Raw genomic sequence first — 21,465 nt, 5'->3', positions numbered from 1 at the left:
TGTATACAGACAGTACACATTTAAATATGTATACAGACAGTATATACTTAATATTTTTTGAACAAAGGAAAACAAATAGGATGAAAAGCCTTGAACCCACTGCATAAAATGACAACGTGAATGCACAATTCTGCTCCTCCAAGCTCGTCCGTCTCTCACCTGCACGGAGGGGAGGAGTGGGTCAGACACTCTGGCCTGCCACCAGACTCCTCCAGCTTTCCGGATCCCCTCAGCGCCTGTTGTGACAGCTAAGTGACAGCGCTGCATCTGCCTGGCAGCATCTCACAGGGACGGGGACTCTCAAGAGACAAGTAAGTTTCTCCTCACCACACTCACCCCTCTCAGAAGTCAAAATTGGCTCCAAATGAACTACATAATTTAAGGTAACCAATATTCCCCCAGAAACTAAACATCCCTTTAGCAATATGAATACAATCAATAATAGGAGGAGCTATCATTTATTGAGGGTCTAGTAGGTGCTGGGATGATATAAAATTATCGTTAATAATCACCACCCCATTCCCATTCTGTTGATATGGATACTAGGCTCACAGAGCTGGGGGATGCCCAGCATCCCAGAACTAGCCAGCAGCACTGCCCCTCCAACAAGAAGGCCATTTTTACTCTGCCTTCCCAAAGCCCTCAAGAATCCCTCACTTCATCCTAAACCCTCTTTCCCTGCCTACTTTCTTACATTAATATTGGGGGAGTTTCAGTGAAATGCTCTTGCTTGTGGACAATGGGGGAAGGTACCGGCAGAGCTTCCTCCCCTGCATATATGAGGCAGAGGAGCCAGAACTACTTTATTTGTGTCATTCATTATAAACACTCAGACTAGTAACAGCATACTCCTGCCAATCACCAGAACAAAGCAGTAAAGCAACTTCTGAAGCCCCTTCCTCATCCCTTCCATTTGGTTGCACACTGTTTTCCTGATGGCATCTCCACTCTCACAGTGATTCCCAAACCTGTGCTGCATTTGCCAGTTGTGGAACAGGTAAAAAATGTCACTTCCAACCCCCCACGTCGGACTTATAATATCGGGATTCCACAAATGTGGAGCAGAAAAGGATTTTTCCACAAGTGTTGGCCAGAAATGAATTTTTCAGGCCCCTCTGCAGTCGATTTGAGTGCGGAATGAGGCTTAGAAGGCTGTACTCCTCCGGCGCGCAGGCCCTTGCACTGCACACGCACTCCTGGAAAGCTGTGGTGAGCTGTTTGGTAAATAGATCTCATTTTACACCAAAATCTGTTGATTGCATGAATCTAAATAATGGTGAGTAAGTAAAGGAGATATTTTCTAAAACAAACCAACTAATCTACACTGAGTCCTTGGATAAAGTGAAGAATGCTGTAAGTTTTTTAAGTATATTTTATTGACTATGCTATTACAGTTTTCCCAATAGTTCCCCCTTTATGTCCCATCTGCCCTGCACCCCCCAACCCTCTAGCATTCCCTCCCCTTAGTTCACGTCCATGGGTTGTACATATAAGGTCTTTGACTTCTCTGTTTTGTATACCATTCTTAACCTCTCCCCATGTATTTTATGCCTACCGATTATGCTTCTTATTCCCAGTACCTTTCCCCTGCATTCTTCCCTTCCCCCTCCCCACTGAAAACCCTCCATGTGATATTTCCTGATTCTGTTACTATTCTAGTTTTTTGCTTAGTATTTGTTTTTGTTTTTGTTTTAGGTTTGTTTGTTGATAGTTGTGATTTTGTTGTCATTTTACTGTTCATAGTTTTTAATCTTCTTCAATTTCTTAAATAAGTCCCTTTAACATTTCATATAATAAGGGCTTGGTGATGATGAACTCCTTTAATTGGACCTTATCTGGGAAGCACTTCATCTGCCCTTCCATTCTAAATGATAGCTTTGCTGGATAGAGCATTCTTAGATGTAGGTCCTTGCCTTTCATGACTTGGAATACTTCATTCCAGCCCCTTCTTGCCTACAAGGCTTCCTTTGAGAAATTAGCTGCTAGTCTCAGGGGAACTCCTTTGTAGGTAACTCTCCTTTCCTCTTGCTGCTTCTAGAATTCTCTCCTTAATTTTAATCTTGGATAATGTAATTATGACGTGCCTTGGGGTGTTCCACCTTGGGGTGTTCCTCCTTGGGTCCAATTTCTTTGGGACTCTCTGAGCTTCCTGGACTTCCTGGAAGTCAATTTCCTTTGCCAGATTCAGGAAGTTTTCCTTCATTATTTGTTCAAACAAGCTTTCAATTTCTTCTCCTTCTGGCACCCCTGTAGTTCTTCTCCTTCTGGCACCGCTATGATTCAGATACTGGAACATTTAAAGCTGTCCCAGAGGTTCCTAAGCCTCTCCTCATTTTTTTTTGAATTCTTGTTTCTTCATTCTGTTCCAAATTGTTGCTTTGAGTCCTGATTTCCTTCGTGTCACTGTTGGTTCCTTAAATATTTTGCTTTATTTCATTTTGAGTATCCTTCACTTGTTCTTTCATTTTTCGATCAAGCTCATTCAGTTCTGTTAGTATCTTGATTACCAATGTTTTGAATTCCACATCAGATCGGTTGGTTATCTCCTCATCGCTTAGCTCTCTTTCTGAGGCTCTACTCTGTTCTTTTATTTGGGCTGTATTTCTTTGTCTTGGTGCACCTGTTAAGTTGTAAGGGGGTGCAGGGCCTTAGGTATTCACCCAGGCAGGGTGAAGCAACCGTCTTTGCTTCACTGTGGTGCTGCCTGGGGTGGGGGAGGTGCCAGAGAGGGAACAATGCAGCTCGCCTGCTGGGCTCTAGCCTGGCTTTGCTTTCCAACCAACTCGTGTGAGACTGGGAGTTTCTCCCACCTCGGCAACCCCCACCATGTCCACAGTCAGCTCTGACTTGGATAGAGCTGAATCAGCTCCTCCCATGTGGTCCACCGCCTTGCCTCAGGTTCTCTCCGTCCACTGTTTTACTGGTCTGTTTGGGCTGGTTGACTGTTTCTTTAACTCCTTGGTTGTCAGAGTTCCATGTAGTTTGATTTTCTAGCACTTCTGGTTGTTTATTGTTTTTAGATTGGTTGTCATCCTCTTTTTGGTTGTGTGAGGAAACGAAGGGTTTCTACCTATGCCTCCATCTTGGCTGGAACTGCCTGTGTGTAAGTTTTTAATTTTTTCATAAATTCAGATTTGAAGTCAATAGTTTTAGTGCCCTATATTCATAATGGCTAACCTGAATGGCTGGTAAGGGAATATGGCTATTTTGGTCACAAGTAAAATACTGTTATACAGATACAAAAACAAAGCAATTCTACCAAAATCAACCTCTAATTCAACATCAGAAAAAAGCCCGTGAAGCTGCCTACTATCAATGATAAATGCTTGCTAGATCTGAAACTCAAAAATCACACGGCCAATTACCCCAGTCATGTAAGATGAGTAAGTAGCTACCTAACCACGGGGAAGGAGGGCATAGGGAGTAATGTTATCAAGATGGATCCTCAGAAAAATCCTCATCTGAGAATTGGGTTCCATTATCTCTTTTTTACCTAAACAAAAGCCAGAATGACATGACCTGGCTCACACAGCTCATAGCTGTAAGTTTGAGATGCAAACTCAAGTTTGACTATTCCAAAGTATTCCACAGAATTTCAGTGATATTTTTAAAACACCAAGGTATCTGTGATAGTATTTGGGTTCCTTATAACTCCTATGAGTTATGAAGGGTCATGGGTCTGTGAATTGGATCAGCGGCAAAATGCAGAAATTAGTAACTCATTTGTCCATGCATTCATTCCAGAGATAAAGGACACTGCCATGTGGATACTGCCATGCCATGAGACCAGGACATCTGCCATGGGCCGATGTACTGGTCCATACCAGTACTTGGTATGGGGACCCAGATTTGACAGGCTAGTGAGGGAGACAGATGTGGAGAGCAGACAATTGCCGAAATGCAGGGACCTAGGCGGGCTCAAGGTCCCGTGGAGTGACAAGCTGGGACAGCAGGGTCGGCACCCCTCTCAGAGCACACACACTGGATCTAGGACTGTGTGCAGGGGCTACACTTGCCTCTCTCCCCTCTTTGGCCTTCTTGTTTTGGATCATAAATACCCCTTTAAAAGAATCTGTCAAGAGCTACAGAGCTTCTCTCTAGATCTAGAACAGCAATTTTCAACCAGTGTGCCACAAGAATTTTTAAAACATGCAACACCTGACTATTTAGAAAGGACCACTGACTTCTTTCCTCTTAGACTGTCAAATAAAGAACGGATAACAGTCAATACAACAACAGCTGTCTGGTGTGAATGAATCAAAATTATACTTACTTTTTGGTAAGATCAGTAAAGATATATGTTTTGGTCTGCCGCAGAATTTTACTACTAGTTTATGTATGCCATTGAGATGAAAAAAGGTTGAAAATCGATGGTCTAGAAGAATGCATAGCGTTCACTACAAACCCCAGTGTAAGAACCCCTAATTTATAATCAGCCAGGATGCTGAGAGGGAGAACAGAGGGAGGCATGCTGTGCAATAAAATGTTCTGGAGAAGTGTCAACAGGAAGCCTTGGAAAGGGGTAACCAAACACTGTTGAGAATTTTCTAGGTGAAGCGCACTATTCTGAGTAATTGACATTAACTCATTTAATCCTCATAATTACTCTGTGAAGGTTATTCTTATTTTTCAGATGAGGAAACAAAGGCACTGAGGGTAATTTGTCTAAAGTCACACAGTTAGTAAAAGGCAAGACCAGGATTCAAGCCAGCTAGTCTAGTTCCAAGAGTTCACAGCCTGTACCCCTATGCCAACAGTGCTCAGGCTTTTCAGTTAGAGGGCCCCTTTACACGCTTAAAAATTACTGAGGACCCAATGAGCTTCTGTTCATGGGAGCCATATCTAACAACATTTACTGTATTAGAAATTAAAACTGAGAAACATTAAAATACATGTTCATTCATTTCAAATAACAATAAACCTATTATAAGTTACATGAAATACCTTTATGAAACTCATTTCTAAAACAAAAAGCAGAGAGAAGAGTACTGTTTTATATTTTTATATGTTTTATAATCTTACAAATTTCTTAATGCCTGGCTTAATTGAAGACAGCTGTGTTCTCATATTTGCTTCTGCTGTCAATGTATTCTATATGATTTTTACTTAAAGTAGATAAAGAAAATCTGGCCTCATTCAAATATACAGTTGGCAAAAGAAAGCATATTTTTATAGCTGTTTCAGAAAATTGTGCCTATTATTTGAGACTACATCAAAACTCAACAGTGGCAATTACTCAAAGGTAGCTGCAAAGCGAAATATAAAAGCACGCCATGGGTCTGCCCCCATAGTCTATTACATCAAAATCTATCGGTGCATCTTTCACTTTGAAGGGAGCTTTGTTTGCCCAGGCAGGATTTTGTAACTTCATACATTGGTCATTTGGGAAAAAATCGTTCTCTGAAGTATGCGGATCTCCTATACGGTGAGAAATTGAAAACGTGATATCCACAAAACTGTATCTGTTTACACACCACGGGTCGCAATCATGGTATTGGGAAGCTGTCAAGGTAACAGTGGCCAATGTGGGTTTTCTCCAAAATTCTAATTTGCACTTGAAAGCTTCAATTTTATCATTGGCAACAAATACTGTCCACTGGTTTTCCTGAAGTGACAGGCTCCCTTTATTCATTTTTGATAAAATACTTACCAAATACCCAATTCAGAATAACTATCATCAGTTATTCTTTCAAGTGAAAATATTGTTCCACAAAAAAAGTTAAGCTCAAGACTTCTAGTCGACATGGCAGCATAAGTAAACACGGCTCAGCTCCTTGCACAACCACATCAAAAGAAGAGGAAGAGCAAGAAATTGGAACTCTATTTGATAAATAATGAAAGAAAACTTCCCTAACTTGATGAAGGAAATAGACATGCAAGTCCAGGAAGCACAAAGTCCCAAATAAGATGGATGCAAAGAGGCTCATTCCAAGACACATCATAATTAAAATGCCCAAGGTTAAACATAAAGAGAGAATCTCAAAAGCAAGAGAAAAGCAATCAGTTACCTACTGGGGAGTTTCCATAAGACTGCCAACTGATTTCTCAAAAGAAACTTTTCAGGCTAGAAGGGACTGGCAAGAAATATTCAAAGTCATAAAAAGCGGGGATCTACAGCCAAGATTGCTCTACCCAGCAAAGCTATCATTTAGAATCAAAGGGCAGATAAAGAGCTTCCCAGACAAGAAAAAGCTAAAGGAGTCCATTATCAACAAGCCCTTATTATATGAAATGTTAAAGGGACTTCTTTAAGAAAGAGAAGATAGAAACTATGAACAATAAAATGATATTAAATACATACCTGTCAACAATTCAATATAAAAAACAAACTAAGCAAACAAGAACAGGGACAGAATCATGGATATGGAGAGAGTTTTGATGGTTGCCAAATGGGAGGGGGTAGGGGGGAATGGGTGAAGCAGTAAAGGGATTAAGAAGTACAAATAGGCAGTTACAGAATAGCCCTGGGGATGTAAAGTACAGTACAGGAAATGGAGTAGCCAAAGAACTTACACTACCAGCCATGGACGATGAACAATGGTATGGGGGTTGCCTGAGGGAGTGGGAGGTGCTGGGCTGGGGGGCAAGGAGGAAAAAACTGGGACAACTATAACAGCATAATCAATAAAATACAACTTAAAAAAAAGTTAAGCTCACCTCTCTGTCACACAAATATTCTTCCTCAGATTGCAGCAGAAGTACTTCATATGTACTTTCCATTTCTTTATACAGACATTAAAAGGATGTACTTGAGGTCTGAGACTTATTAAAATTAATTATTTGTACTGCTCCAACAAGAGCATGAGTGAACAGGCTTTTGGCATTGTGTGCCCATGAGGTGCACACTGACCATTGCCCTGACGCACCGCAGGCACGGGCAGTGCTCCCAGCATCGCTCTGCACAGTTGGTACAGATGTCTACAGAGGGAAAGGGCTCCTGTGTCCTAGGATTATTACAAAGATCATTTTTAGGTCTCGGAAACCAAGGTTCTATAGACCACACTTTGAGAAACGCTGTTCTATATTATATAGCCTCTGCCATAGGGAAGAGACCAAAAGATATGAAACTTAAGGAAAACTTTAGGATGAAAACGGCTGGAAACCAATTACAACTGAGTTACCACCTCCCTGCCTAGGCAAAGGAAGATGCCCCCCCGCCCTCGGAAGTCAGCGAACTTGAAGAAGGCACACAGAGGCCCTTTGTTGGAGGGCATGGCTGGAACATTATCTGTCAGATGAATGGACCCTGTGGATTAAACAAAGTGCATCTGAAGAGAGGTAGCAGCCCCTCCAGAAAACACCTGTACATGAATGCATCTTCTTGCCCTCAAGGAATTTTTTTTATAAAAAGGAATACAAAGCTACAATGACACTTCACTAGCAAAACGTCTCCATGAGATTACTTTTAGGAAGTGGGGAGAAAATAAACTGCAATAACTTGCTCGGCAGGAAGGCAGACAATCCTTGGACAAAGGGAAGGATGTTAAGACATGATGACTTTAGAGAAGAGAACGAGGTTGTCAAGCCAAAGGACTGGAGTATTAGAAAGACTTAATAAAAAAGATAAAGGAGAAAATATCTTCTAAATGGAAAAAAAAGATGTGCCATGCTTTTTGTCTTGTTTTGGCAAATCGGCTGCTTAAACTATGCAAGAATCCAGAGTCTATCATTTATGAGTTTTGTGAACTTGAGCAAATGAGTTTATTCTTGGTGTCCGTTACCTTCTCAGTAAATGGTGGTGGTAACAGGACCTACTACGTAGGGCTCTTATGAAGATTAAATGAGACAGTAGAGAGGGCTGTAAATAGTGTACCAGCATATGGTAAGTGCTCAGTAAATTCTAGCTTCTTTTTTTGAGAACAGGGAAAAGGAACAGGAATCACGGCTCTAAAATTCACTTCCAAGAGATGATCAAATCAGCAAGCTTTTAAAAGAAAAAACAGCAAGATGCTCAAGCACATCAGAGATGAAAACTTTCAGAGGTTTTTAGGTCAGACTGTTCAGCTGACAAACTAGACTAAAATTACATTTTCAACTTTCCAAGAATTTGAAATGAGGAAAGTCTTAAATATACAATTTCTCTGAAAATAAGCCTAATGTTGTGGTCCTGCTAATAAGGAAAGAAGGAAGGAAGGAAGGAAGGAAGGAAGGAAGGAAGGAAGGAAGGAAGGAAGGGAGGGAGGGAGGGAGGGAGGGAGGGAGGGAGGGAGGGAGGGAGGGAGGGAGGGAGGAAGGAAGGAAGGGAGGAAGGAAGGAAGGAAAACTCCTGACTCGTCTGGCCACCTTGGCATTCAGGTTTAGGGATAGGAGGGCCTGGAGAAGGTATCAGGACTCTAACTAGAATACCCTCAGCTGCCAAGAGGCTCCCTCTTCAAACAGAAGGACAACAGGGTAGTTACTGGGAGTGGGAGGAGAGGCTCTCTGTACTAAGTAATACAGGTAAGAAAAAAACCTCTCCTCTTCCGGGACACTTTTGTTCCATAACTTTCATCTCTCTGTGGTGTAACAGGAGAAGGTCAAGGTGTGAACTCTACATCTCTTCTCTGCATCTACTGTGGTGACTCTATCCCTTCCACGGGCCATGGAGGAGAAACGGACCCCTTTGCTACCAAAAGTGGGAGAAAGCCCAGTACTTCGAAATCATAACACAGGTGGCAATTTAAAAGCTATTTTCATCCTCCAAACAGTGAGTCTTATAATGGCCCGACCAATAAGATGAAAAATAAAAGAATAGAGACAGCTGACCTCACTTCAGGATACACAGCACTACCAGTTGACCAGAAGACCCATTAGAACAGTTCTCTAGTGTGCAGTGCAACAAATAATTCAATAATTCTCTGAAAATAAGTCTGAATCAGTGTGATAAGAGCATAATGTAACATTTCTAGAGATTCTGAATCCAGGTCTGAATCGGCATGAAAATCATCAACATGAGCCTCAATTTCACTGCTGTGTTGATGAGCTTGAAGTTTGTTTGTTTTTTCCTTTCAATGGAGATTTGTGTGGATAAACAAAGTGACTAGCCTGATACTGTGAGGAAGCCAAGCCAGGTGGAAAGGCCACTAGCAGGTGCTCAGTGTACAAGCCTAGCCTTCCGGTCATCCCTGCTTGGGCACTTGATATGCTAATAAAGAAGTCTCCACATGACCCAATCCTAAACCACCCACTCACCTCCCTCCAGCCTCCTTCCCACCTGAAGTCCCAGGGACAAGGGAGCAGAAACAAGCCACCTCTACCGTGCCCTGCGTGAAATCCAGACCCACAGACCCTGTAAGCATGATTAAATGGTTGTTTGAAGCTACTAGGATTTGTGGCCATTTGTTACACAGCAACAGGACTGGAACACTGATGACAGTTAACACATAACGCTTTCAATGTGTCAGATAGTGTTCTTAGCACTTTACATGTTTTCATTCACAAAATACATAGGATCCTTGCAATGATCTCTTGAGGTAGGTATTACTATTATCTGTTTAACATATGAGGAAACTACTGGACAGAGAAGCTAAGTAATTTGTCCAAGAATTAGAAAGCCAGTGAGTGGTGCAGGCGGGAAGTGAATCTACATTTCTGTGTTAACTATTGAGCTCCACAGAAAAACACATCACAACTAGCCCATTAGGCCCATGTCTCACAATCAGACAGGACCACGTTAAGTCTTACTTACTCATTTTAAAGAGATCTCTAGAATGAGACACCCCCACGCATCTAGTAATTCTTTGGTTGCAGCTGTATCCTCCTAAGCTCCCCCGTAGAGGACACCTCCATACTTCTAGAAGTCATGATGCCTGTGATTTAAACCCACCTTCTCCTAATCAGTTCACAGTGAAGACAGGGTACTTGAAAGGCAGTTTTAAGTCATTTCTGGGCCTTTCTCAGAGTAGAATAAACCAGTTCATCTGCCTTCTGTTCTCTAACATCGTACTTCACTCCATCCCTTTTAAAACGTAAATTCCACAGGAACGAAGGGCATATACCCCACATTTAGTCCAGTGCCAGGCATATGACAGACCTTTAAAGGCCAGATGGAGGAGAAAATCAGATCGAGAAACTGTACTCTGTTTTTGCGCTCTCACCAGATTCTCCACTTATGACTTGTACAATCCAGAGTTACTCATTCAATGCACACTTACCGAGAAGTGATTGCTCCCGTACTCAAATTTTTGCCTGAGTTACATTCTGTCCAAAACAAGAAATGTCACATTCCCTAATATTCAAACATGTACCTTCCCTAAGAAAAAGTAAAAATATTTAGAATAAATTCAATTAGAGTATTTGTGGTAGCTGCCCAAATAAACTATTAAATTTAATACTACAAAATCTGTTCACTTCATGACCAAGCTTAATTACATATAACCCATTTGATGTTCCTAAACTAATAAAGTGACCTTAGTTATTTAATAAATGCTATTGAATATAAACATTTGTATTTATTTCAGGTCCCCCCCGCCTTCCAAGTTCCTAGAATTTATTTTGGAGAAAGTTGAAGGTAAGAAAGTTCAGAATTTCAGAAAATTTTTTCCCTAAGTCCAGGAGTAAAATAATCCATATGTTGGAGCAAAACTTTTTAGACCCTACATTGTTAAATTTTTTACAAAATTAGTCTCATTTATTTATTTTTTTTGAGAGAGAGAGAGACAGACACATTGATTTGCTGTCCCACCCATTTATGCAGGCATTGGTTGGTTCTTACATGTGTCCTGAATGGTGAATGACACTCGAATCAACTAAGCTACCGGCAAGGGCCTTTAATTTTTTTGAGAAGTACTTCAAAGGATCAAATCTGAAAGTTAGCTAAAGTAAATGTACTCACTTTCATGCCATCATCGCTCATTTTGGGTCTATGAGGCCAGGCACTGTCCTGCAAGGTAAGCCTGACAGGATTATGTCTTTTAACAAGACATAACTCCCTAATTATTATCCGATACTCCCATTGTCTTCAAGGTCTGTGTGACTGGTTTTGTGATACCGTTTACATTACTACTTTCCCAGGTGTCTTAATTTAAGTTTACTGTGATTTCAGAAGACATTTTCCTGTACGCTTCTAGCTAACGGAGCCAGAGACATCTCTCTTTTCCAAAACTAAACTGGTGTCACACGTGCTCTGTGGTGCATTTACCACTGTCCCCTAGGTGCTGCGTCCCTAGTGTCCATAATTCCAAAAAGGCAGGTTTCCTAGTCTCCTTTTCTATTTCTCTTCATCTTTCTCCCCCATTCTTCAAACAAGATCCCAGACAGTTAATCTTGTCTGCCCTTCTATCTTTCAACCTTTTCCCCTGACTAGGAAAGCACCCACAATGATATTTAGGGACTTGTACCTCAGGACAGAGGGCCTTGCCAGAGAATTTCATATTCTCTTCTTTCCCCAAATCTCCCAGATAGAGGGGGCTCATTCATAAGAAACTTGGTTCTCAGAGCCCTTCACAAAAACCATATAAGTTCATGTTAGGAAGGACCTGCCTCACCCCTGCTTTCGGGGGTCACAGCATCTGGAGTAGCCCTTACAGCTGAGAAGCAGTAGCTGAAGGTGAGAGGCCTCCCTCCTTCCCTGCACAGGGCCACAGGGTGTGGGCAAAGCCCACCTCACACAGGAAGCAAAGCGAGCCTGGAGGACAAGATATCTCTCATCCTTGTCTTGCTCTGCCTGTTCTGAAAGGGTGGAGGAAAAGGTGGAGGAAAGGAGGGAAAAAAAGGAAGGACAGAGTATTTCAGAAGAGGTGTGAGAGAACAGAAGTAGGAAGATCTGTTATGTGGCTATCACAATAGTCCAGGAGACAGGCTGGGTTGTAGACACACAAACGAAGGGAAGGTATGCAAGAAGTACTTTGGACATCAACTGCAGCGACCTGGTGACTGACTGGATGTGGGGTAAGTGAGGAAAAGAACTTTACAGTTTACAGAACACTTCCAAAGGAAGCACCTGTTAGGATGACGCAGTGTGGAATGGTATCTGAGCAAGCCCAGACTGGCAAGATGAGCAAGGCCAGCTCCCTGCCTCTGCTTGACAAAGGCTGGTTCAATAGTGGAACAGACCCAAGGTGGAGGAGTGCAGGTGGCCTCACAGCCTCTCCAGGAGAAGGCTAAATCCACCCTCGCATTTCTATTCGCTTCTCTGAAGCACCAGATCCCTGGAAGAATCCCATGAACTAAACCAAAGCCTCAGACATTACTAAACACTGTAGATACCTCTTGATAACAGCCTGCTATCCTGGCAAACTCCATCTCCAGCGTAACTCAAATGCCTCGCTGACTGAGCTTCCAAAGACAGAACTGGCAAAATGAGGTTGACACAGATACACTAGTCACCCTTCGGTGTTCCTCCTAATCGGGTCCACACCAGACTTCCAAGGGAGAAAGAAGAGATATATCTCACTCAAAAATGTGTTCCTGTCCCATCGTATGAAACCCAATGATGTTGCCCCCAGACAAACAGAGGTGGTATCTCTCTAGAATGGCACTGACCAATAGAACTTGCTGTGTCGATGGAAATGGTTGTTAAGTACTTGAATTGTGGCTGGTATGATGGAGGACCTGAATTTTTAGTTTTAATTTTAATTAATTTAAATAGCCACATCTGGCTAGTGGTTACTGTGAACACAGTAGGCCTATACTTTAAAAAAATGATGGGGGTCATATCACATCTGTCCTAAGCGACCAACAAAAGAACTTAATAGAATTATATTTCTCAACTGCAAGGAAGCTGAATCTCTTGATAGACCAGCATCTGCTCATGCTGTGTTCCTGCACTGGGTTTTTTTTTCTTTGGTCATTGCTACAACTACACATCAGTGTGCCTCCAATGCATGTGTGGAAAGCACTCTGAGCCCCGAGTCCAATGGTCCATCTAGGATACTCTCCATAACACCCCTGAATCTATGTGACCTTTACCAAGTCTCCCCAGCAGCAACAAAACTCAGTATCAGGAGAGGCAAGTCCATCCTCAAATCCCTTTGGACACTATTCCAAAGGCAAATAGAGATCTCACAAAATAATAAAAAACTGATTTTGCACCATGCTTTATCTCTTACATATGCCTTTCACATGCAATATCTCATTTATACCTGAATAACCTTAGGATATAAATATCTAGTAAACACATTTATCTTATAGAGGTTAAGTGACTAGCTAAGGCAATATGGTTTGCATATGACAGCCATATACCCTAACTTGGCATGTCTTAAGACAACTTGGGGTTGGGAAGGAGGAATTCACAAAAGAGTGATTAAAAGAGAGGGCATAGTTATGTGCATCAACTAGTAACCTTAGAACTCAATCTATTTCAATCTCAATCATTAACATGAACAGACTCAATTTCAAAGGGTTAAGCACCTTAGTCTGGGTCCAATTTAACGAGAACTACACTCTAAAATAATGGTCCTTAAAGTGTGGTCCTCAGAACAGCAGTAGCAGTAGCAGCAGCAGCAGCAGCAGCAGCACATCACTTCAAAACTTGTTAGAAATGCAAATGCTCAGGCCCCATCAGGACTTAATGAAACAGAAACTCTGGGGGTAGAGACCAGAAGTCTGTGTTTAAATAAGCGCTCCCAGTAATTCTGATGCTCACCCATGTTTGAGAAGCACAGCGCAGTGAGAACTGTACATCTGAGGCCTAATCCACTTCCTCTGGGAAACGAACAAGTTGGTCAGTGCACGGAAGGAAAGGGAGCTGCTGGTTGTGAAGTTCAGGACACGCATGGCCTTGTGACAGGAGTCCTGGCTCACCTGAACCTCAGGTAATAAACTCTGAACTAGCTCACAATGCAGCTACACCTCCCGCCACCCACCTCCTGTGGTTGGGGCAGGGAGGAAGTTGTTCTTCAGAAAAAGCTTGGTTTTAGGTGGGAAAAGGTATATTTTATAGGCAGTACTGGATTGTGAATAGAGTATCCTGGCTTCTAACCTCATTCAATAAATAATACTTGGTACACGATACAGTGTTCCCAACTGTGAAAAGGTAAACTTCTATGAGTAAGAACTGGGATTCGAGTTTCTCAGAGAACGGAGACATATGAGAATACACATAACATCATTATAAAACCATTTGTTTGTCTCCTATAACAATAATATTAATAATATTATTAATACTATTAAAATAATATGGTAGCAGGCATTTATTGAATGCTTTCAATGTGCGCAGCACTGTGCTAAGTGCTATATATTCATTACTTCATTTCACCTTCAATGCCACTTTGCGAGGTAAGAACTCTTACTGGCTCCATTTTATCCGTGAGGCTTCAGCAAGTCAAATTCCCTGAAGTTACATAGCAAGGAAGATGCAAGACCAGGAAGCAAACCACATCTACTTGTTCCTAAACAGTCCAAAATACTATCTCCTTTTTTAAATACATATCCAAACTTTAAATCTATTTAACCTTTTTCATACTCTTTTATGTTACTGAGTTCTAACTATAGTTTTAAGCATTTTAGTTTTTTTAGCTATTATGCCACATGCAATTTTAAAAATAATCATCAACAACTTGGGTTACCCTAAGTCCTTCAGCATATGCTCAAGAACCAAGGCAGCCCATGCTGAAGAATCTGTGGCAATAAAGATATCCAAAAACTGGACAAAAACTGGACCAAAGAACCAATTTTACTCCCACTGTGCTCAGGCAGCATGCCCAGGGAAGCCCGCCCTGACCACCTGGACCACAGCGAGCCCTCTCCACTCAGTGCTCTTCACCTGGTCTCCATTACAGCATTTAACACATGGGGATGTCCACACAGCCCCACCAATCAGTGAGCTCTTGCGGGTAGGAGCCCTGCCTGATCGATCCGTGAGCTTCCAAAGCTATAAAAACATAATAAGCACCTATTAGATTGACAGCAAGACATACAAATACTTAAGAGGGTAAAAATGAACTACTATTTGACTATAAAAATAAAATTACAAAACTTTCGGAAGAAAACAGGAGAAAATATTTGGGATATAGGCCTAGGCAAAATGTTTGTGGATATGGCACCAAAAGCACGATCCACAGAAGGAAAACAGAATCAATAAGTTGGATTTTGTCAAAAGTAAAACACTTTCTTCCTGAACAATATCCTGTTAAAAGGACAAAAAGACATACTGAAAAAAAATGTGGAAGCCACACAGATAACAAAGGATTCGTATCTAAAATGTATAAAGAACTCTCAAAGCTCAATAGTAAAAAAAAAAATAACAATCCAGGTAGGACATGGACAAAAGACATAGCAGACATCTACCAAAGAGGAAATACAGTTGGCAAATAAGCACATAAAAAGATGTTCACCATCATTAGCCATTAGGGAATGCAAATTAAAACTACAATAAGACCAGAACACTTATCGAAGCAGCTAGAATAATGCACAAAGGCAGGTGGGCATGCAGAAGAACAGGACCTCTCATACATTGCTCATGGAAATGTAAAATGATACAGGTAACTCTGGAAAAGAATCTGGCTATTTCTTTAAAAACTAAAACATACACTTACCATATAAAACCAAGCAATCATACTCCTGGGGATTTATCTAATAGTAAGAGGCCAAAACTGGAAACAATCTGAATGTCCTTACCATGAAATACTCCTTGGCAATAAAAAGGAATGAACTATTGAAAATCCAGCAGCTTGGTTGGCTCTCAAGAGTATTGTGCTCAGAGAAAAAGCCAATCTCAAAAGGTCACATACCACATGATTTTATTTATATAACATTCTCAAAATTACAGAGATGAAGAACAGATGAGCGGTCACCGGGGTTTAGAGAGGGGGGCGGGTGGGAGGAAGATGGATGTTACTACAGAGGGCTGGTACCAGGGAGATCCTAGAGGTAACCAGAGTCCTGAACTTCGATTGTGGTGGTGGCTACAGGAATCTATGTGTGTGAAAAAACTGCACAGAACTATACACACAAACACAAATGCATGAATGTCAAACTGGAAAATCTGAATATGCTCTAGGGACTGTACCAATGTCAGTTTCCTGGTTCTGCTATTATATTACCGTTATATAAGACATTCCCAATGGTGAGAACTGGGTGAAGAGCACAGGGGACCTCTTTACTGTTTTTGCAACTTCCTACAAAGCTGTAACCACTTCAAAATTAAAAGTTTTCTAAAAAGTGAACAATAGACATTTTACTTAAAAACAAAACACACAAAAGAGGTGTATATAGCTGCACTAATGGCTAGTGGGGCCCCAAACACAGATTTAAACATACACAGTAGGGCCATGTGACTTCATTTTTTTAAAAGTTAAGTCCAATTCTCCAGGCTCATAACAGGGACATATTTCCTAACACCTTAGAGCTATTTCCCCATCCCCCTCATAAAAGCAAACACAATGCCTGATGTGTGTGTGCCCCTGTGGGAGCCCAGGAGTCCTGTCCTCAGTGCTGCAGTGAGTATGTCCTCGGGTTTCACAAGAAGGGAGGCCAAGGGTCTCGACAACTGGAGCGCCCAGCATGGTGCCAGTCCACACACAAGGCCGGCACAGTGTCCTGCCAGCACACACAGTGTCCTCACCTGCCCACAGTGGCCAAGATTTAAATTTTGTTTTTCCTCCAAGACAAAGCAAAATCAAACCAACAAAATAATTTTTAATTGCTAAGCAAACTAACAAAAACTTCAACAACCTCAGACTATTTCCAACAAAGCTTATAATCAAATATGTCCCCCAGACTACTCCTTGCTTTCCAAGTATTGTATTGCCTAGTGATTCTAGGATATAAGAACCTACTAAAATTAATGAAAAAATAGAAAAAAATTATTCAAAACACTAAAGAATTTCCTGGTCTGAGCTTCTACGTGCACTTAAAATGCAAACAGCCACACTAAAGGGGAGAGGGGCTGCTACTTTGGAGAATTTTGTATATCAAAAATACTAACAGGGATTACAAAGTTACCTCCTTTTCATTTATAGGCCCGGAAAATCTTTCAGATTTTTACAATTTTCACTAGCAATTCCCTTGTTTCACAGTCATTATTTTTTTCTTTTAAAAGCCTTATGTTATATACAGTAGTCCATGGTTTTGCTTTCCGAGGTATCCCTGTTCAACCTCAGTCTGAAAACATTAAACAGAAAATCCCCAAAATAAACAATTTGTAAGTTTAAAATTTGGCGCTGTTCTGAGCATCATGATAAAAATCTCGCGCCGACCCACTCCATCCTGACCCAGGACATGAATCACTCCTTTGTGCAGTGTATTTATGCACTGCCTGTCCATCAGTCACTTAGCAGGGTCCTTACCAGATGGACTGCTCTGGTATCACAGTGCTTGTGTTGGGGTAATCCTTATTTTACTTAATAATGGCCCCAAAGCCATTCATATAACTTTCATTATAGTATATTGTTATAACTGTTCTATTTTATTAGTTATTGTTAACCTCTCACTGTGCCTTATTTATAAATTAAACTTTATCTTAGGTATGTATATATAGGTAAAAAATAGTATACATAAGGTTCAGTACTATGTGCAATTTCAGGCACCCAGTGGGAGAGAAGGTGGGGGGTGCTGTAGTACTTTATCATTTTCAAAGCACCTTCACAAAGTACTGTGAAAAACACAGTGCTGGTACCTAGGGGCTGTACTTTTCAGCAGAACTCTCACCAGTCAGACTGCTATCTAATTTCAATAGTTCAGCCATCTTTCCCCAGGCCTTGGGTCCATACTTCTCCACTAGGGTAGACATCAAAAAAAGCAGAGCACTAACCACAAAAACCTCCAGACTAACTGGCCAAGGGCAAACATTCGCAACTCTAATCAGCAGTGTGCCTGTCCATAAAATCACTTACATTTCTGCATTCATGTGCTTTCTTAATGACAGCACTTTAAAATCTCATTTAAACCGAAAGTCCCCATTAGCTTCCATGAAAAGATGTATTTTTAAATGCTTTAATCTCCACATGCCTCTCCATATATTAGTAGTCTTACTCTCCATCTGCACAGAACCTAAAAGACCAAGACTTGGGTCTGTTTTAAAAAGAATGGGGAGAGGAATGGACTTCATAAGTACTGTACCTCCTCCCCCTCCTATCCACTTGCAGAAGTTACAAGGGTTTCCTTATTTATCTTGAAAATGAATCTCTCTAAGCCCTGACCAGAGTGGCTCAGTTGGCTGGGCATCCTTTTGCAATGAAAAGGTTGCTGGTTTGATCTCTGGTCAGGGCACATGCCTGGGTTGTGGGCAATCCCCTGGTGACTCCTGAGAGGGGCAACAGATAGGTTGATGTTTTTTTCTCTGTCTCCCCCCACCTTCCCCTCTAAACATAAATAAATAAATAAACAAAATTTTTTTAAAGAAAGAAAATTTATTTCTCTAAAAACTAAACACTCCCCTACCGCACCTCACCAGGAAGAGTAGAGACATCTTTAAAGCCTTCTACTCTAAGTCCTACTCCTTTTCATTCTGGTCAAATCAGTGGCTCCCAATCCTTTACTCCTCTGTAAAACAAAGATTAAGTATTGTTCCCATATAATTCCCATAAAGAGCAATCATACTAAAGGCACTATGATGCTCGGAGCAATGTGATGGGAAATGAATTTCACAGTGGTCTAGATTCTTCAATAACTTGTAATCTAGAGAGACCCCTGTTAACCTGATTTTGACCACCACAGGGACCTTACAAGATCCAGGAGTGGTGGGCCGCCAGAGGAAATCTTAGTTTGGCAGGGACCCAGGGGGCAATTTTGGAAGCAGAGCGCTGCGACTGTTCAATATTTCAAGCCGTGACTTTTTACTTCCCGAAATGGAAGGAAATTTTTTTTGGAATAGTAGCTATTAATATCCTTCCACTCTGGTTTTACTGGCTTATGGCAAGCAGCATTATTGTTTGTGATAGTCAAAAGCACCCCCGGGTATCACAAATGGCTCTCTACCCACCCCCTACCCCACCGCCACCACTCCCCAGCACTTTAGGAGCAGTACAAAAACTCCACTCATAATATGCTTAGGAGGATCATGGGCAACCATGTCCGCACTGTATCATGATGGCAAGGGAGCTGAGGGGCCAAGGGCCCAAAATGTTGGTCCAAACCACAAACCCTCTGGAGGCTTCATGATCAGAACCCCTGTCTACTGAGGCCCCAGTCCAGGTTATCGACGTGCAAGCCGGGCATTTTCCAAAGCATTTGCCACTTGGAGACAGTAAACCAACATGAAGCCAAAAAAGCAAAAGCCTTCGAACAAAAAATGGAAAAGGACATCTTCCACGCCACAATCAAGACACCAGAGAGAGCAGGGCGTGGCGAGGCGCGTGAGCTGCGGGCCGGGAGTCGGGATTCTCAGGCTGGGATTCGAAGCCAGTAAACTTTTCTTCGTCGCCGCAGGCGCGGTCCAGGCTACCGAGGCCCTAGAGGCGGGTGCACGCCGGGGCTCATCAGCTCCACCGCCTTGCCCTCCAGCTTGGAGGACTACCCGGCACGTTCGACCCCTACGCAAGCGCAGGGCCTCGGCTCCCCTCGGCTGTCATAGACCGACAAGCCAATCTCCCTCCTGCCACAAATGTCACATTCCAAGAAAAACAGTTCTTGGAAAATTTAATACGTCCCCCCAACCAGACTCTTTTAAAGACATCACTAAGGGAGAGCTGATGTATCCCCCCCTATTTCTGTCAAAGAAACTTGTCTGGGGAGAACAAAGGAGTAGTAGCTAACGTGATCCAAGCCTCGGCTCTCGGGCGCTACACTTCCGTCGCCCCCACTGGCCAGGGCGGGACTCCCCCGACGGCAGGAAGGGTCCGGCCGGGAGCGCCGCAGCCCGTCTGGCGGGCGGCTATGCGCGCCTTTGTCTGGCGCGGAGGGAAGCAGCCAGCCGCCACCCGCTTTCCGCCTCCACGGTCGGCAGCCCGGAGACCCGCGCGCGCATCTGAGAGTGTAGCTCTCAGGCAGGGCCCCTCAGGAAAGGCCAGCCTCCGCGTCGGGGGCGCGCCCGCACCCCGGGGTCCAGGGCCCGGCCAGCAGACACAACTTCCCAGCCTCCGAAGGCACGGGACAACGCGGTTCTAAGACCCGCCCCGCTGGCACTGGGGGCCTAGAGGGTGGCGCGGAAACGGAGTTCTGCTCCTTAAAAAGAGAAAAAGAAAGGAAAGGAAAGGAAAAGGGAAAAAAAAAAAATCTGGGTAAGGGAGTAAGATTCCGGTGGTGCTCGCTTACTCCCGGCCCCTGGCGCCGAACCGGCTGCCCGAGTCTTTCCGAGGCCAGACTATCTCAGCCGGGAGACCCGAAGAGAAGCCCCCAGCCCCGAGCAGCTTGGGACGAGGGCACACTGGACGGCTGGTCCCTCTTGTGGGAGATCTGGAGGCCTCGGAGGTGCATCCCGAGTGCGGGCTGGTTACCTTTCACCGCAGACTCACAAGTTCCCCGGCGTAACTTTGCCCTCCACATGAGGCGATCATGGCTAGTTCACCGCCGTGGTTGGAAAGGGCGGCCGCCAGGCAGCGCGCTGGGCATGGCGTAGGGCAGCGCGGGGAAGTGGCTCCCGACAATCAGCCCCATTCACGCAGGAAGAGGGGAAAGGCCAGGGCTTCACCTCTAGCCCCAAACCGGACAACCGCTCCTGGGTCCTAGAGCTTCCCGCGCGCTCCCGCCTCCGCCCTCGCTCCCCCCTCCTAGAGCGTGGGTCGGGGAGGGTCGTCTGGGCCCGTCAATGTAACCCTACACTCCACCCCCGCCCCGGCGCCCGGGCCGCTGGGCCCTAGAGCCCGTCTGCAGGATCCCGCCACCCCTCAGGTCCGCGAGATGGCCTGCTGAAATTGCCGGGAGTTCAAGCTGACGTTGTCTCTCAGATTTAGGAAGGCGATAGCCTCCCTCGTTGTCCACTGCGGCGGTTTTTAATGCTAGACCGACCAGTTACCGTTCCTTAGACTTGCTCTTCCTTCGCACCAGGCCAACTCTGTCTAAAATCGGTTTCCTGATCTGTCCTTTAAGACCAGTTTAGGTTCTGTTTAGGGTTTTTTTCTTAAGTGGAATTTCCAGGTGAAAAATGGCCACTCACTTTTCTCTTTGCATTCCCCAGGCCCCAATGCTTCTGCAACACGCTGAGATTGGGCGACATGCTGCTAAGACGTGCTCCTTTGACAAGCAGAGGGTCCAAAATAGATCTTACAGCCTTAGCTATTAAATGTATTGGGAGAGCTGTACATCCTGTGGCCACAAACCCCCATGCTGTTATCTGCCAGAGTGGAGGCAAAGAAAGTGATTCTGGGAAAATGTTGCTGATTCTCCCCCACTCCTAAATCAGGCCAGAGTAAGTAACACTATTCACCCACCTTATTATTCTTAATTATACTAGGTAGACCTTTGGAGCCTTGAGCTGGAGAGCAGAGACCCACCCCCACCCACCTTAACATTTCTCACTAGCTTTCAAGGGCTAGCTCTGCTGCTCAGAGATTGAGAGGCCAGCTAGTAGTAGAACAGCTGTTTCGGGAGGGAGATGTTAATAAGAGAGTCAGGGCATGTCACTCTGGTGTTCCTCTCCTCTCCTTGCCTTTTCAGTAGACCAGGATT

General features: G+C 43.4%; 1 protein-coding gene across 4 annotated transcripts in view; it reads right to left on the bottom strand.

Moving 5' to 3' along the window:
* The window catches only part of AMOTL1 (angiomotin like 1), a 149,245-nt gene that overhangs the window by 73,391 nt on the left and 54,389 nt on the right, over window positions 1–21,465 (bottom strand). Inside the window, exon 1 of one of the 4 annotated variants that reach the window (XM_028515207.2) lies at window positions 20,295–20,568. The exons of the other annotated variants lie outside the window; for them this stretch is intronic. Coding sequence (XP_028371008.1) covers window positions 20,295–20,343 — 49 coding nt within the window. The 5' untranslated portion in view covers window positions 20,344–20,568. Of the gene's footprint in view, window positions 1–20,294; window positions 20,569–21,465 lie in introns of those variants that run through there. 4 annotated transcript variants of the gene reach the window in all.

The sequence above is a fragment of the Phyllostomus discolor genome, chromosome 6 (genome assembly GCF_004126475.2).
Source record: "Phyllostomus discolor isolate MPI-MPIP mPhyDis1 chromosome 6, mPhyDis1.pri.v3, whole genome shotgun sequence".
Classification (NCBI taxonomy): domain Eukaryota; kingdom Metazoa; phylum Chordata; class Mammalia; order Chiroptera; family Phyllostomidae; genus Phyllostomus; species Phyllostomus discolor.
The sequence above is the reverse complement of the archived record's forward strand: the minus strand, read 5'-3'. Positions and strand labels throughout refer to the sequence as shown.